Source organism: Cetorhinus maximus, chromosome 7, assembly GCF_964194155.1.
Source record: "Cetorhinus maximus chromosome 7, sCetMax3.hap1.1, whole genome shotgun sequence".
Classification (NCBI taxonomy): Eukaryota; Metazoa; Chordata; class Chondrichthyes; order Lamniformes; family Cetorhinidae; genus Cetorhinus; species Cetorhinus maximus.
This window is the reverse complement of record NC_135885.1, coordinates 8662806-8681415: the sequence shown is the minus strand read 5'-3', so window position 1 is coordinate 8681415 and position 18610 is coordinate 8662806. Positions and strand designations below refer to the sequence as shown.

General features: G+C 42.5%; 1 protein-coding gene across 3 annotated transcripts in view; it reads left to right on the top strand.

Annotated features, from left to right (window-relative positions):
* The window catches only part of pak1 (p21 protein (Cdc42/Rac)-activated kinase 1), a 196200-nt gene that overhangs the window by 157708 nt on the left and 19882 nt on the right, over nt 1–18610 (top strand). For all 3 annotated transcript variants that reach the window (XM_078545048.1, XM_078545050.1, XM_078545049.1), the window contains exons 3-10: nt 2042–2142; nt 3891–4038; nt 4942–4979; nt 8311–8424; nt 11433–11610; nt 14852–14915; nt 16280–16328; nt 16436–16548. In XM_078545048.1, coding sequence (XP_078401174.1) covers nt 2042–2142; nt 3891–4038; nt 4942–4979; nt 8311–8424; nt 11433–11610; nt 14852–14915; nt 16280–16328; nt 16436–16548 — 805 coding nt within the window. The remainder of the gene's footprint in view (nt 1–2041; nt 2143–3890; nt 4039–4941; nt 4980–8310; nt 8425–11432; nt 11611–14851; nt 14916–16279; nt 16329–16435; nt 16549–18610) is intronic.

Genomic DNA, 18610 nt, shown 5'->3' with positions numbered 1-18610 from the left:
ATTTCTCTCATCGTCTTTTCCTTTTCATTCTCTCTCTCATCTTTGTTTCTCTTGCTCTCTGCATTTACACTCTGCATGCTTTCTGCTTCTACTCTTTTATCTTTCACTTTATTCACTTTTATTCTCTCTACTCATTTTCGCTTTCCTCCTTTCTCCTTTGTGCTCTCTCTCTCTTCCCCTCTTGCCTCTCCTCTCCTTTCATCCCATCTCTCCTCCAATCTCACTCCCTATTAACAAAAAAAGAAAGACTTTAATGTTGCCAGGAGTGAAAAGCATTGATTGTCAGCAGAGACTAAGGAAATTCACACTCTTTATTTTATTTCATGGGATGTGGAAGTCACTGGCAAGGCCAGTATTTGTTGCCCATCTCTAATTGCGCTTGAACTGAGTGCCTTGCTGGGCCATTTCAGAGGGTAATTAAGAGTCAACCACATTGCTGTGGGTCTGGAGTCACATGGAGGCCAGACCAGATAAGGAGGACAGATTTCCTACCCCTGAAGGACATTAGTTTACCAGGTGTGTTTTTATGACAATTGATAGTTTTATGGTCACCATTACTGAAATTAGCTTTCAATTCCAGATTTCAATTCAATTTTCAAATCCCACCAGCTGCCACGGTGGGATTTGAACCCTTGTCCCCAGGGCATGAACCTGGCCTTTGGATTGCTAGTCCAGTGACACTACCACTACACCACCATCTTTCTCCCAAAATAGGACAGGAAAGATTAAAAGGAGTCAAGATAAAGGTCTTCAAAATTTTGAGCAGTTTTGATAAAATAAATAGGGGAATACCATTTCCTCTAGTTTGAGCCAGTAACTAGAGGGTACAAATTGAAGAGTTATGAATGAACAAATGGATTCTTGGGACCTGGAAGGCTCAGCCAGAAATAGTAATAGGAGCAGAATTCATAATGGGTTGAAAAGATAAATAGATAAATATTTGAAAAATTGTTGGCACAGGCACAATGAACCAAACGGCCATCTTCAATGCTATAAAATTCTCTGATTCTGGGGTTTTGAGAGCGATATGTTAAGGTCATATATCCTGTATTGCAAACAGTTGCGTAGGATTTAGTTTTGAAACACAGATTCTGTCAAATCCCAGGCGTGAGATTTTCAATCATGAGTCCACACCTGAGGGATTGTCATTGCAAAAGCATCATCACGGTTGAGCGGCAAGTTGAACCAGTTACAGGGACTGGCTTCTTATTGTCATTTCATTACATATCCCACCTGGTTATAGGATTGTCAAGTATTTTCTCCTGTGGGAGAACCCCGGTTGGGTTGGGCTATCCCAGTTTTCTAAGCATTAGTGAAAGGCCTCCACTGAATCTCTTAAGCCCGAAGAATTTGAGGAGAGAATTTTCACTGCCGCCGAGAGTTCTAGGATTCGCCCATTGTGCTCATCTGCTCTCGCTCTAGTAAGAGTAATACTGGGAGGAGGGGGGATTACTAGCACTGTAATTACTATGCAGGAGATTGCAACCCTCCAATTGTGAGGGTCTGATTCCCATGAAACCCAAGCTACATGTGGCGAGAGTTGGTAAGCCCGAACTGCAAAGTCAGAGTTCGTTAACAGTAGGGGAACACTGTACAATTAATAGAGCCACATTTTTTAATTTGTGCGGAATGCTCTTTTTTGCACTTTTTGAAAGCTGCATTGGGGGTGGTAGAGCGATTATGCTGTCAGAGGAAATTGCTGAAACTGTTTACATAAGAATGGCGTAATTGAGTGTGTGTACTCAGAGTTTGAACATCATGAGTCATGATTCTTATCATGAATAATTTCAGTTCTTTTGCTGTCGAGCTAAGCACAGTGATCATACAACTTCTATGATGCATGTCTGCTTTCCTCTGTAGTATATAAATTGCTGCACATTTCTCTGTCTGTCTCTCTTGCTGGCTTACTTGCTTACCGCAGGCTGCATTTCTCTCAGTGGCCCTTTTGGATAAAAGCTTGTCCAACTTCAGTGTTTTTAGTCTTTAAAATGATTTTCCTGCTCTTCTTCACACCATTCACAAATAATCTCTCTACCGACAGCCAACAGGAAAAAAGAAAGGGAACGACCAGAAATCTCACTACCCTCTGATTTTGAGCACACGATACATGTTGGATTTGATGCTGTCACAGGGGAGTTCACAGTAAGTAATTGTACACTTTATAGTTGATGGGGGCAGGGGAGGAATCATTCAAAATTAAGTTATGTTGACTGTGTCTTAAAGTGAAAATTTAATTTGCAGGTGATAAATAACATTAACTTGCATAGCATTGCATAAGTTTATGTAATGTTTGCGCTCCACACAACCCTCATCCCACCTTACTTTATCCCACCGAATCAACATATTCTTCCTTTCTCATGTACTTATCTAGTTTCCCCTTAAATGAATCTATGCCTTTGTCTTTATGCTTTTGCCTCAACTACTCCATGTGGTAGCAAGTTGTGTAGAAAAAGAAAAAAGTCTTCAAACTAGATCAGAGCAGGTTATATGTCTGGACTGCAGGATGTGGGAGTTTGCAAGCAGTGAGACTGTCCTGGGTGCACACATCTGCGGTTGATATGTCTATCTCGAATCTCTCTGGCTTAGATCGTTGAGCTAGAATGTGAGTTGGAGCCGTTCTGCCCAATGAGATGGAGGCTGAGGGTGGGGTGGGGTCGTGTGGTGCAAAGTATCTGGACAGTTTGCTCCAGATCTCAGTCACATGTCATACAGAGATAGTGGTTCAGAAAGGGGTTGGTGTGACCGCTAACATATAAAGGGGCACCCTAGTGAGATAGAGAATGAGGATCCGCAGAAAATGACCCTATTCCGCAATGTATTTACTACCTTTTGAGGATAAGAATAATGACTGACTGAAGGGCAGCCAGAATGTTGACCATGGCACCTTGGAACAGAAAGCTGACCAAAATTGGGAGGGGGTTAGAGGAGGAAGAGAAGTGTAATGTAAGTAGTTTCAGGAGATTCAATAATTATGGATGGATAGCACCCTTTGTAAGCAGGATTGAAAGTGCCACATGGTACATTATTTATCCAGTGCCAGGGTGATGGACGTCTCAAACTGGCTTGAGAGGATATTGGAGAGGGAGGGGAAAGATTCATTTCTGTGAACCATGTTGGCACCAACAACATAGGGTAGAGTAGGCAACAGATCCTGTTTAGAGAATACCAGGAACTAAGAGCTAAACTGAAGAACTGGATCTCGAGGGTCCAAAATATAGAGTTAGGTTGCAGATAAGCTATGATTTCACTGAATGGCAGAACCGCCTTTAGAGACTTAACAGCCTACTCCTGTTCCTAAAATTGTAACCTTTTTAAGTTTTAAGTCACTCCTCAGCCTTCTCTTTTCTAAAGTAAAAAGCCCTAGCCTCCTCAGTCTTTCCTGATTATTATAACTAGTTCTGGCATCATCCTTGTGGAATCTGCCTTATGTATATTTTACTTTTATAAAACAATGCAGATGACACAAGTTCAATATGATGAAAGGAAATTTAGTTCTGTTGTCAAAGTTCTTTACAGAATGAGTTAACATTGCATGGAATTGCCTTCCAGGTTGAGTATTGGAAGCAGAAACTCTGGAACTGTTAAAAAAATTGGATTATGTAAAGGGAAACCTGGGTTTGTAAGCATGGAAGACCTGAATGGCTTTTACCATTTGTAACTATCCTGTGATCCTATGATCTAATGCCTGCAAGTTCACAGAGCTTCCCAGTAAGCCAATGAACCACAACGGGTTCAGTCTCTGGTCTGTGCTTAGAAAAAGATGATAATTGATTAACTTTGCTACTGTTGTAAATTTTTCCAAATTATCATCAATGGTTTTCAGGATTACATTTGTTTTCTCTCTCTCTCCACCCTCCACCCCCCCACCCTTGCACCACCCCCAATCACAGGGCATGCCAGAGCAATGGGCTCGGTTACTACAGACATCAAATATCACAAAGTTAGAGCAGAAAAAAAATCCACAAGCAGTGTTGGATGTTTTGAAATTCTATGATTCAAAAGAAACATCAAATAGTCAAAAGTACATGAGCTTCACAGGTAAGAGGCAAACTAATTTTCTCCAATCCAGCTTTTTTATTGTGTCGCTTCCTGTTCCTGTTCCCCCTCCTGCTGTCCTTCACCTAGCAAAGCAAGGGAGTCTGGGTTGTAACCAGTTATACACCTATAGTTCATTGCCTTGAATTGGCTGCTATGCTCTTTGGCATCAATCAAGACTCCCACAATCTTTTATTTCCACCTTCCCTCTCTCCTATTCCTTCTGCCCTCCCTATCTCTACAACTTCCTCCAGCTCTACAGCCCTCTGAGATCTCTGCACTCCTCCAATTCTGGCCTCTTGCACATTCCAAGATTTCCTTCACTGCACCAGGCTTCAACTGCCTGGACCCTTCTCTGAAATTCCCTCCTGAAACCTCTTCACCTGTGTATCTCTCTCCCCTCTCTTTAATTTGCCCCTAGAACTCGTTAGCCATGCTTTTCGTCAACTACCCTGATACCTCTATGTGGCTCACTGCAAAAATTTGTCTGATGCCTCGTTGTTTCAGTATGTTCAAGCTGCAAATAATTTTATGAAAACGCTCCTGTGAAGTGCCTTGGTATGTTTTACTGTGTTAAAGGTGTACATAAATGCAAGTTGTTGTGGTCGGAGCGCTTCACTTTACCATCATTTTGTAATCATTTTAACTTAATCATTGTTGCCAGTTTCTTGTTAGCCTCAACCAGTGGGACAACTCCCTGATTTGCTGCAGCCTGTGTGATGTAGGTGGTCCCATAGTGCTGCTAGATAGGAAGTTCTGAGTTGGATGAGTTGCAGGACATTGGAGAACACAACAGCCTGAGTGATTGAGCCCCAGAAATTGTGGAGATATTTTTCTTTAAGATGTTCTGAATATTTTCTCCAATAGTACACCTGTAACACAAATTTGCACTTCTATTTTCTGCAGATAAAACAACAGATGGATATGCTTCCTCAAATGCACTGGTGAGTTCTTTTATTCACATTGCTGTATTTATGATAGTTTGGAAACTATCCTTTTTTTTTATTCATTCACAGGATATGGGCTTCGCTGGCTGGGCCAGCATTGATCCCTAGTTGCCCTTGAGAAGGTGGTGGTGAGCTGCCTTCTTGAACTATTGCAGTCCATGTGGTGCAGGTACACCCACAGTGCTGTTAGGGAGGGAGTTTTGACCCAGCGACAGTGAAGGAACGGCGATATATTTCCAAGTCAGGATGGTGAGTGACTTGGAGGGGAACTTCCAGGTGGTGATGTTCCCATCTATCTGCTGCCCTTGCCCTTCTAGCTGGTAGCGGTCGTGGGTTTGGAAGGTGCTGTCTAAGGAACATGTCTACGATCGACGTGTTCAGTAGCATTGCAGATGAGTGGCATTCATGGTCCAAAGCATCAAATATTTACCATTCTCCTCCCTGGCTGCTGATTTAGGAATTAGAGACTGGAATCTAATTGCAGGGATCTAGGGTTTATATATAAAGGATGCTTAGGAGCAATTTTCTCTCGTTCACTGTGCACAGCCGGCTTATTGCACTGCATAGTCTCTTTAAGACTAACCTGCATTGTAAAGGGAATAGTGCTTGTGTGTATCCTGTTTGTGCTCTACACAGAACATTCCCATTTGCTGCCTGGCTGTGCACCCGCACAGTTTAGAAGCAACGTTGGTTAGGGGTGAGTAACAGGCTGAGATCTTAACAGAAGATTTAGTGGTTGATGTGTAGAATAATTAATATCCAGGAGAGTATTTCAAAATCTAATTAAGGATGTTTTAAGAATAGACTATATATTTGTGAACAAAATGCCTCTGGATCAAGTAATGTACTTTGTACAAATAAAATGCCATAAGCTGTGCTGCCCGGTTAAATTGATACAGTCCATTGCAAATGCAGCGGGTTGTAAAACCACATGTATCAACATACATGGGAATTTTCCTTGAATTAGATTTTTTCTTTCTTTAATGGGATGTGGGCATTGCTGGCAAAGCCAGCATTTGTTGCCCATCCCTAATTGCCTTTGAACTGAGTGGCTTGCTAGGCCATTTCAGAGGGCAGTTAAGATTCAATGCTGTGGGTCTGGAGTCACATGTAGGCCAGACCAGTAAGGATGGCAGATCTCCTTTCCTAAAAGATATTAGACATTAAATGGGATATTATAGCAATTGATGATGGTTGTCATGGTCACCAGCATTCCAGATTATATTAGTATTAAATTTCAGATTTATTAATTGAATTTAAGTTCCACCAGCTACCACGATGGGATTTAAACCCATGCCCTGGAGCATTAGCCTGGGCCTCTGGATTACTAGTCAAGTGACATTACCACTACACCATCGTCTCCCCTCCCTGTTGCTGCTTTACAAAGTTACTCTGGATTAAGAGCATAAGAACATAGCTGCTGAAGGAGTAAAGACCAAGATGTATTTAGCTGATCTTTATACCATCCTGATAGTCGATGATACAATGGTATCATGGGGCAGAATTTTGCCGTCGGCGAGCAGGGGGCGGGGCCCGCTCGCCAACGCGGGACGACGTCGGGCGGAGCCCCTGATGTCATCCCAGTCCATTTAACTTTTCAGGAAGGCGGGTCCGCCAACCTGTCAATGGCCAATTGAGGCCATTGACAGGATCAATTATACAATTAAAGGACCTGCCCATCCAACCTTAAGGTTGGCGGGCAGGCCAGGAGCCCCGGCGGGCAATAGAAAAAACATGAAACCTCATCCACCGGCGGGACGAGGTTTCATGCAGGGTTTTAAAAAGTTTGATAAACTTGTTATGTAAATTATGAACATGTCCCATCTCATGTGACATTGTCACACGAGGGGGACATGTTAGGGATTTTTTTTCCTCTATTTTTCATATATTTTTTAAAGTGTCAGCGACCTCCCTGAGGCAGTACTTAGCCTCAGGGAGATGTGCGCTTTTTTGTGCGCATGTGTGAAGGAGCGCACTCTCGCTTTTGGAGAATCCCCCCCTGCCTGCACAGGAAGCGCATAACGCTTCCCGCCAGACGTCACGCTGGGGGGGTCTTAATTAGCCCCCCCACGTAAAATAACGGCAGGGCCCGCTTCTCCGGCGGGGATCAGCTCCCCACCCACCGGAGATTGGGTCAGGCCCGCCCGCCCAACAGACAGAAAATTCTGCCCATGAAGTTGTTGATATAAAGGAGTTGTTGACTAACCATAGCAATCTATCTCTATCAATTAGTCGACAACAATCCCAGACTTGAAGTGAGGAAAAATCACAGTGGTGAAGAGAACCATAAACCCAAAATCAACTGCTCCTTCCCAGAACTTGTAGAAACGATTTCTATTTTTTAAAATGTTCTGTATATTTATTTCTAATAACACAACTGTAGCTTATGTGTCATGTTTCAAATTATTCATGTACTGCTTTCTAAAGCAAATTTTGAAACAGCTTTGCATGATCCATATTATGTACTTTCTTTAGAACAGTAACTTAATCATTTTGCTTCTCAAACTTCTCTTTTCCAGTGAGAGCATAGCGAATGTACATAATTGCGCCACATATTCCAGTTCCACTGTCCCCTCAGTCATTCTTTCTGCTCTCTTCTAATTCCTCTCGATTGCTGCATTATTTTTTTGAACAACAATAATTGAAGGTAGCTTCATGGTGGTCTTTTATCAACCTTAAATAGGGTCCCCCCATGGGATAAACCAGGGTACTAATATGATACCTTGCTAAATAGAATAAATTTCCTGTGATTCAGCTTACCTGGGTTCATGAAGGGTACAAGGAGCTGGATGACATCGAATCATAGAATATTACAGCATAGAAGGAGGCCATTCAGCCCACTGTGCCTGTGCCAGCTCTTTTCAAAGAGCTATCCAATTACCCCTTTCTTCTTTGTTTTTTCCCCTTAAACCCCTTCACTTTTCTTCCCTTCACATATTTATCCAATTCCCTTTTGAAAATAATATTGAATCCGCTTCCACCACTTTCAGGTAGTGCATTCCAGATCATCATAACTCGCTGACTAAAAGATATTCCCCTTGCCTCACCAATGGCTTTTTTGCTAATTACTTGAAATCTGTGTCCTCTGGTTACCAAAGCTTCCAGCATTGGAAACAGTTTCTCCTTACTTACTGTCAAAAACCTTCATAATTTTAAATGCCTCCATCAAATCTTTCCTTGACCTTCTCTGCTGTAAGGGGAGCAACCTAAGTTCCTCTACTCTTTCCGCATAACTATAGTCTCTCATCCTTGGTAATATTCTAATAAAATGAACCATGTTCGGTAAAAGCATATTATGTTATTTGATTAACCATATCTTTATCTACAGAGTACAAAGAACGTGTCAGAGTCCCCGGCCGTGCCTCCAGTGTCGGAAGACGACGATGAAGATGAAAGTGTCCCACCACCTGCAATTGCACCACGGCCAGAACACACCAAATCGGTCAGTACAATTCCTTGCAGATTAGAACATAACAAATGGGAGCAGGAGTAGACCATTCGATAACATCCTGGCTGAATGTTTACATCAATTCCACTTTTCCGTCCTATCCTCACATCCTTGATTCACTTAGTGCCTAAAAATATATTGATCTGTCTTTAATATGCATCCACAGCCCTCTGGCGTAGAGAATTCCCAAAGATTAACAGCCTCCTCATCTCAATCCTATGTTGCTGACCCCTTATTCTGCGACTATGATCCCTCGTTCTTTACTCTTCAGCCAGGGAAACAGTCTTTCAGCCTGCTAAGCCCTCAAAGAACTTTATACGCTTCAATGAGATCACACCTCTCTTTTCAGTTCCAGAGAACATTGACCCATTTGACTCAATTTCTCCTCTTGGGACAGCCCTCTCATCCCAAGAATCATTCTAGTTAGGGTTAACTTAACCCATTTAAGTACTGGGAAACAATGAAGCCTGTAATCATTCATAGTCATCCATGTATATTGTGGAATGGATGGATATAGAAGTGCTGGAGAACATACGAAATAAAAGGTTCACGAGGATAATACCAGAACTGCAAGGTTATAAATATAAGAAAAGACTGATCAGGCTGGACTCCCTTCTCTAGAAAAGACAAGAGTGATGGGTAACCTAATAGAGATCTTTAATGTTATGAGAGGTTTTGATGGGATATATATGTAAAGAATATGTGTCCACTTGAATTCAAAACTGGGGGTCATAAATATAGGTTGATGACGAATAAATCCAATTAGATATTCAGAAAAAAAACTTCTTTATCCACTGTGTGGGTCTCGACTTCCCAGAAATAATCCTCATGGCATCTTGGGAGATGGATATCTGCCATGTTTGTATGGCAGTTCCTTTGCCAGGTTGAGCAGCAGTAGTCTGCTGTAGCCCGGGCTTTCCAGGCTAAAGAACATGACATTGAGAAAACACCCACTGAAGATCTATGTTCTCTGGAAGCCTACTTCAGAAAATGGAGACCAAACACAACCTTCCACCTGAACAACTCAAAGGCCAGGGAAGAACTTCATGTCCAGTTCTGTGGCCAACCACTCACCCACGACCCAATGCTAAAATATCTTGGCATCACTCTTGACCATGCATTGACCTACCAGAACACCAGAACCATTGTCAAAATGAGAGTGAATGTCATACGGAAACTGGAGGGTACCATCTGGGGCAGCAGAGCCAACGTATTACACACTGCTTTACTCACCCTGGCCTGCTCAAGACCCTAACAGATGGTAATGCTAACCATTGAGGAGTTTCTCCTTTGTCTGTCTGCCCTGCCACTGCAGGAGTTTAAGATCCATTTGTCCCGCAAATGTTTTGTCGAGACCCTCCCTTAAGATTTACTTTACCTGGCAACTGGAAAACACAACTACAAAACTTAAACCTCACAGCCTGTCCAGGAAAGTGGAGTGCTTATTCCTCAGAATAGATTCACTCACGTAGGGAGGTAGATTTGGAAATGTGTGTGCACACAGGCAAAAATAATAAAAATTCCACAAGACTAACATGTGGAAATGATATAAAATTCATGGAAAACGCTACCCTGGACATAAATGCATCAACGCAGCATAATCCCAGTGCAGTCAGCACAAAGTGTTGGCAGAACTCATCAAGAATGTACATCACTATGTCAAATATGCTGTAGTACAGCATAATTACTGTGTTTGAGTTATGCTTGAAGAATAGCCGCCTTGTAGCACAGCCGCAAGTGATAAATTATAATGAGCAGTGATATTAAGTGATTGCCTCCTCTCAAGTCTATCTTTTGATCTAGAATAATTAAAAAATTTTCTGCAATTAATCAAATTGGCTTGTACCAAAGTGATTACTTTGTGATTTTGTACATATAAACAAAATGAGATTCAGTGAACTGGAGTAGCCGGTACGAATAATACTTAAACTGTGCAATCCAATTTGATTATTACAGTGCACTACAAGAAGTGAATTAGAAATAATATGCACTTTAGTTGCAAAAAATAATACATGTGTGCAATTTTCTTTTTATATAGTGCCACTTACAAGGCTAAGGTCATTTGTCTCGAGTGAACTGATGTAGAGCTTGAATCAAGTTTATAATTCCTGTGCCCATTTTCCTTTATTCCCCCGCAAAAAGCTTTTTGGTAACCAAAATAACTATGTTCTTGCTAGTCAAGGAATTGTCAGCCACTCTGATCCCTACCAATGACTCTTGCTGGAACTTGCAGTTGACAGTAGCTGGATTCTGCTTGAATGCTTCCTCTTCCAGCTGAATAGCCCAATGGTAAATGGTGACCATGAAACTGTCATCAATTGTTACAAAACCCCATCTGGTTCACGAATGTCCTTTAGGGAAGGAAATCTGCCATCTTTATCCAGTCTGGCCTACGCTTGACTCCAGACCCACGGTAATCTGGTTGATTGTTAACTGCCTTCTGAAATGGCCTAGCAAGACACTTAGTTCAAGGGCGATTAGGGAGCAATAACAAATGCTGGCCTGGCCAGCACCACCCACATCCCATGAAAGAATGTTGCACACATTTAAAACAATACTTGTGTGCCATTGGATATAAAGTCACCTGTCAGATGGTTTGCACCAGTGTGAGTCACCTCCTTCAGGAGAGGAGAAAATTGAACCAATTCTTTGTTGATTAAGCACTATATGAAAGTACTAACCATATGGTCACAAAGTCTACCGTGAATACCTCAACTGATACATGGACAGCTTTATGTTTGTATTCTTAGCAGTTTCCTATATCCCTTAATCAACATCACTAAAACAAATTATATGGTCATTATCGCATTGCTGTTTGTGGGAGCTTGTGTGCAACCTTTCTTACATTACAATAGTGACTACACTTCAAAAAGTACTTAATTGGCTGTGATCTGCTTTAGGATGTCCTGACGCTGTGCAAAGCGTTTATATAAGTTTTCCTCTTCAATCTTGCCCTTTTATCCATAATCTTATACTTACGTCCTTTTTTCCCTTTTCTACAGATGTACACACGGTCTGTGATAGATCCCATCCCTCTCCCACCCACCAAAGATGCTGCCACGTCTCCCATCTCCTCACCCTCTGAGAATAACACCACCCCTTCAAATACCCTAACGAGGAACGCTGAGAAACAGAAGAAGAAGACCAAAATGACAGATGAGGAGATATTGGAAAAATTGAGTATGTAACCATTCCCCTTAATCTCCCTTAATGATTGGTGGTGAATTGAGTTGGGCACAGGCCTTCTGCTGTAGAAACTGTGGATTCAGATCCAGTCCAAACTGATGAGATGAAAGTCTCCTTTCTGAGCCTCAGCCAAGTGAATATGGGCCTACAGTTTAAAAAAATATATCCTTGACAGCAATTTAGTACTAAATTGGCAAACTTGCTCGGAGAAGCCACAAGGTTGACTAGTTTGGAAAATGGAAGTATCACAGTGGTGGAGTGGAGGATGTTTTTCTGGTATTGAGGTGAGGGCACATTGCTGGGGGGGATTGAAGGGAATTTTACCCTGCATCAATTGCATAATAAAACCAGGGGCAGAATTTTGCCCTTGATGAGTGGATGGGCCCCACCAGCTCAACGGTGGGCGGGCAGCCGATCGTCGCTGCCGCCGAAACAGGCCCCGCCGCCATTTTGGGTGGGCGGGCCAATTAAGGCCCACCCAGCAGGCCGCCCAACGGGAAGCGCTATGCGCTTCCTGTGCAGGGAGGGAGGGATTTCCCAACTGTCAGAGTGTGCTCTTTCGTGCAAGCTCGCGAAAGAGCGCACATCTCCCTGAGACTAAGTGCTGTCTCAGGGAGATCATTGAAAGTTTTATAAACTTCAAAAATAGAAAACTAAAAAAATTATTAACATGTGCCCCTCATGTGACAATGTTACACGAGATGGGTCATGTTAGTAAATATCACATAAACTTTATTAAAGTTTTTTAAAACAGACATGAAACCTCATCCCGCCAGTGGATGAGGTTTCATGTTTTTTCAGAAGCCCACTGGGGCTCCTGGCCTGCCCGCCAGCCTTAAGGTTGGACGGGCAGGGCCTTTAATTGGCTTAATTATCCTGTCATTGGCCTCAGTTGGCCATTGACAGGTCGGTGGGCGGACAGCTGATCGCACTGTCCGCCCACCTTCCTGAATATTTAAATGGGGCGGGATGACCTCGGGGGTTCCCCTCGACGTCATCCCCCGTCGGCGAGTGGGCCCTGCCCCCAAATCGCCGACGGAAAAATTCTGCCCCAGTTGTTTGATGCTTCTCCACAGCAGCATCAGGCTCAGATGAAATCGAGCAATTGACTGCTTTATGATGGTGTATCATTATGTTTGTATTGGTGCGTCACTACCATTATTTTCTCTCCACACTCTGTTCTGTTAGAGTTAATTTATTGCTAGGGTATTATTACATTGTCATCCCTGGCTCTTCATCCAAGAGACTATCCACAGGCCTGACAAGATTTTAAAAATTAATTCATAGGATGTGAGCATCGCTGGCTGGGCCAGCATTTATTGCCCATCCCTAATTGCCCCTGAGGAGGTGGTGGTGAGCTGCCTTCTTGAACTGCTGCAGTCCATGTGGTGTAGGTACACCCACAGTGCTGTTAGGAAGGGAGTTTCAGGATTTTGACCCAGTGACAGTGAAGGAATGGCGATATATTTCCAAATCAGGATGGCAAGTGGCTTGGAGGGGAACTTCTAGGTGGTGGTGTTCCCATATACCTGCTGCCCTTGTCCTTCTAGATGGTAGCGGTCATGGATTTGGACGGTGCTGTCCAAGGAACCTTGGTGAGTTTCCTTGGTGCATCTTGTAGATGGTACACACTGCTGCCACTGTGTGTCAGTGGTGGAGGGAGGGAATGGCACCCCTTCTGCAAACAATCAAGCAGGGCTGCTTTGTCCTGGAATGTGTCAAGTGTCTTGAGTGTTGTTGGAGCTGCACTCATCCAGGCAAGTGGAGGGTGTTTCATCATGCTCCTGATGGTGAGTACCTGCAGGCTTTTCTTAAATGTGTTCCAGAGATGTGAGTGACAGTGATGAGACTTGCATCTATTTATCCATCCTTCGTTTCCCTGAGAGCCTGGGTTCAATTTTATCGGTGATTTTATTTTTTTAAAAAACAGTTGAGCTACTTGCTGGATTGCTTCAGTGAACATTTGAGTTAAGCACATAGTGTGGTCTGGAGTTTAGGTTGAGTGGTGGCAGATCACCTTCCCTCAAGGGGTTTACTGAAGCGTTTGGTGTTTTTACAACAATTCAGAAGCGTTCATGGTTTTTTTTTCAACTGCCAATTCACAACTTACCTTCTTTATTGATTGTTTTCACTGTTTGCCCTCGTGAGAATTAAATTAATTCTCCGGCAAATGGGTATTGCTGGAGAGGCTGGCATTTAACTGCCAAGCATTGATCGAAAATTGCATTTGTGTGGTACTGGAAACTGTACATATTAATGTACAGGGCCCTGTTCTTTGAAAACAGAAAGAACGTGTGCAAACATTGCGTCTGTTTCAGCTAAACAAAATAAGTGACAGCCATTTTTTTGACTCATTCCTCAAGTCAGTGCCTTGACCAATCAGAGTCAAGCTGCCTGGTTTAAATTTCAAACAATGCTAGGCAGTTAACTGTCGGTCACTATCAATGGGTGCATTCTCCATGGTAATGCCTATACCAATCAGAGTCCACTTGGCAACCAATCAGTACACTCTTCTCATACAGTAAAAATTGTTGTTTTCCCCTTATATTGGTATTCTTGCGAAGTATCCTGATGAGTGCAAGACGAAAAGCTTCAACGTTTCTCTTTTTCTCAGCAGTAACTGAATTCGTAATCCAAGGCCTAGATTGTCCGGAGACATGTGTTGAAATCCCACCACAGCATCTGGGGAATTTATATTTAATCAAATAATTCAATAAAACCTAGAATAAGAAGCTAATATCTATAATGGGTGGTCTTGAAACTACCAGATTGTCATAGAAACCATCTGGTTCACCAATTCCTGTTGGGGAAGGAAATCTGCCATCCTTATCCATTCTGGCCTAATGTGTGTTTCCAGAACTACAGCGATGTAATTGACTCTTGAATTCTGAGTGACTTGCTAGGGTAGTTCTTCTCGAGGGCAGTTAAGATTGGGTAATAAATATTGGCCTGACTAGTGATGCCTATATCCTGTTTAATTAATGAATAAGAAAAAAATGTAGTCAAATATACAGCCTTTCTCTATTCATCTCTGGGTATCCCACCTCTTCTGAAGACAAAATTCATGGTGTTTTTTGTTTAACCTCTCTCTCCAATCCATGCCAAGAGGTTGGGCAGTTGACATGCTTAGATCTACAAAGGTATCTTTAAAAAATTATCTCCCTTTTTTAAAAGTTGATCTTGCTAATAAAAAAACAAATTCATTAAACTTTAACATCCTTTCCCAATCTCACAGGAAGTATAGTAACAGTGGGCGATCCAAAAAAGAAGTACTCGACATTTGAGAAAATTGGACAGGGGTTAGTATAACATTGTGTATTTGATGTTGTGTAATCTATAATTCATTGCATTTATGCCTGTCTGCCTGTAGATTACAGCAGAGGAGCCTGTTTGCCCATAGTTCAGTGGCATCACAAGCCTCTTGGCTGGCATGTTGTACTACTTAGATCACTCTGGTGAAGATTGGCGAATTCAGTGAGCCCACACAGTGAACCTTTTATACATATAACAGTGAGCCATGGTTTCTAAGGTGTGCCAGTGCAGGTATTGATCGGTCACCCAGACGTGTGAAGGATTCAAAGAATGCCTACGTCTGTTGGTATCTCCAGTTTCCAAGACTTCTAAATTTATTTTTAATTTACCTCTTTGACCAAGCTTTTGGTCATCTGACCTAATATGTCCTTTTTCAAATTTGTTCGTTCATGGGATGTGGGTGTTACTGGCTAGGCCAGCATTTATTGCCCTTCCCTAGTCGCCCTTGAGAAGATGGTGGTGAGCTGTCTTCTTGAGCTGCTGCAGTGGTGTAGTTGTGGTGTAGGTACACCCATGATGCTGTTAGGAAGGAAGTTCCAGGATTTTGACACAGCAGGAACAGTGAAGGAACAGTGACATAGTTCCAAGTCAGGTTGGTGTATGACTTGGAGGGGAACTTGCTGCTGGTGTTGGTACTCCCGTGCACCTGCTGACATGTCCTTCCAGGTGGTAGAGATCGCAGATATGAAAGGTGCTGTCGAAGGAGCCTTGGTGAGTTGCTGCAGTGCATCCTGTAGATGGTACACACTGCTGCCACTGTGCATCAGTGGTGGAGGGAGCGAATGTTGAAGGTGGTGGGTGGGGTGCTAATGAAGCAGGCTGCTTTGTCTTGGGTGGTGTCAAGCTCCTTGTGTTGTTGGAGCTGCACCCACCCAGGCAAGTGGGGAGTATTCCATCACACTCCTGACTTGTGTCTTGGAGATGGTGGACAGGCTTTGGGGAGTCGGGAGATGAGCTCCTCTCCACAGAATTCTCAGTCTCTGGCCTTGTAGCCACAGTATTTATATGGCTGGTCCAGTTCAGTTTCTGGTCAATCGTAACCACTCGGATGTTGATAGTGGGGGATTCAGCAAGGGTAATGTCATTGAATGTGATGGGGAGATGGTTAGATTATTTCTTGTTGGAGATAGTCATTACGTGGCACTTGTGTGGCACAAATGTTGCTTATGTGGCTCGGTGTTATGTCATGTTTACGATGCTCCTGTGAAGCGCTTTGGGTGTTTTATTAAGTTAAAGGCAACATACAGTAGAAGTTGTTAATTAAAACAAGCTGTGTGCTACAGTGGTGCATGATCCTTTAACTTTAAGTATGTTAAACATATGCTAATAGCTATTTGCTCTCCACCAACAGAGCATCAGGCACAGTATACACAGCAATTGATGTCGCCACGGGGCAAGAGGTGAGTTTCGCAAGATAAATTGCTGTTGTAGAACAACCACGCAGAAACTTTGCTGAACTACTTCCAGGAATGCAGTCTAATTTTTCTTAAATTATTGTTATTTTCAGGTTGCAATCAAGCAGATGAATTTACAGCAACAACCCAAAAAAGAATTGATTATCAATGAAATTCTGGTCATGAGGGAAAATAAAAATCCCAATATCGTTAATTATTTAGACAGGTGAGTAATTGCTATGTGCTGGCACCTGACCATTATATGAATTGCACGTGTGTGCACAAGCCTGGACTAATGTATTGGCTTTTGTACAATTTGTAGTACTTGTGATGGTTGCAACAGGTGAATTTATGCAGCATCCCTTACTTTCATATGTCGCGCAGCATTCATTGATGCCTCAGGTACTGCAATCTTGCACAAGAGCCCCCAAAGGCAGTGAAAAGTATGTGTGCATGCACCTGTGTATGAGGTATACTCTAGTTGTAAGCAGCTGATCGTAGAATTTGTCCCATGATGGTACCTAATCAGACAATTTTACAGGCATCTGTGTGGCTGAGTCATTTGTGTAATACCACAATGCCAGATTCCATGTACAGTATTGAGTACGTATTTATCCCCTGTGGGATGTGTGTTCTATTCTGTTTATAGGTTGCAATTGGAAAAACAGCCTTAAATCAAAATAATGTGTAGTCATCTGCTAGCAAAGGAGAATAAAATGGTTCAGTGTAGTAAAGTTTCCATATGTTGTACAGAAAAATGTGCAGCAGACCACATTATAATGTAAAATAATGAAAAACTGATGGGCCATCAGACATGCTTCAGCTTGTTCTCTCTGACAGCATCTCAGTTCCTCTGCTTGTTAGAAGTCAAGTTAAGAAAAAATGATGCCCTTGTCGAGCATGCGTGCACACACACATGTATACCACTGACAGTAAAAGTATGCTAAAGGGCTGTGTTTTAAATCACCATTATATGTTGGACTGTGTGTCACCTTGTGCCAAAATAAATACTGAAACCCAAAGTAAATGTGCAAGTCAAAGAAGCTCCATTTGCCTGTAACTACTCATTAAAGAAAAGCCATGAAGGAGAACCCATCCCATAACTACCCCTTAATCAAAGAAAGATTATGGGAGGTGAGTATCCCGTAACCACCCCTTAATCAGGGAAAACTGCAGGAGGAATACCCATCCCATAACCACCCTTAATCCAAAAGATCATGGTGTGCCCATCTCTCTTTCATGGACCGGAGGCCAACAGTATGCACTTTGTGGATAGCGTTGCATTTCCACTGAGAACATCTTTTCTCAACAGCATCGGTACCTGCTTGGTTGCTGGGTAGACCGGTGCCCTTTCGCTCTGGCCATGTGTGCAGCCAGTATCAAATTTGAACTAAATATCAACTCTTCTAAATAAAAAGTCCTTTATACCACATGTGATGAGATGTCTGAATGGAAGGGTGCAGTAATATAGTGGTTGTGTTTCTCAACTAGTAATCCAGAAAATGCAAGTTCAAATTCCGTCATAGCAGCTTTAGAATTGGAATTAAGTTTTCAACCAAATCTGAAAATAAACAGCAGTAAGGATGGTCCATGAAGCTGTCGGATTGTTTAAAAAAACCCATCTGATTCACAAACGTGAAGGGAAGGAAGCTTGCCCTCCTTGCCCGGTCTTGCCTATATTTTATTTGAGTCTCACGCCAGTATAATTGTGCACTCTGTCAAGTGCCTAGCAAGCCACTCAGTTGTTGAAAATGGGCAATAAGTTCCTTTTCGCATGCTCCCATTTTGAGAAATAATTAAAATATAGTTTTGCACGTTTCATGGAGGTGACAGCAGTGTGAGAAGAGGAGAGCATTATTCAACCCCCTCAGCAATTGAAATATTGATATACCTTAATTATTATACCTAATAATTAACAGAATGGGTCTGAATGTCAGTATGGAAATGCCCAGTACTACAGACAGAGGAAGGAGTCCAGCATGGCTTCGTTCCCGATCTGTGTTATATGCAGTGAGGAAGTGCCAAGTAGAGGCAGTGTCATTCCCTTGTGAGAGTTCAGAGAGGGGGTGAAATGGGAGGGAGTGTGGCCAGCTGGCCAGTTGCATGAATTCATTGGCAGTAACTTATAAACAGATGTGTGTCTCTTGGCTGCAGGCATTAAGTGAGGAAAGTAGGTTTGCGGAGAAAAAAGTGAAAATTAGTTAGTAACCCATTACAATAAAACAGCCTCAGAAGGCAATCTCTAATAGTAACAGGCTTCTGACGGTCATAGTCAGTTGCTGACAGGA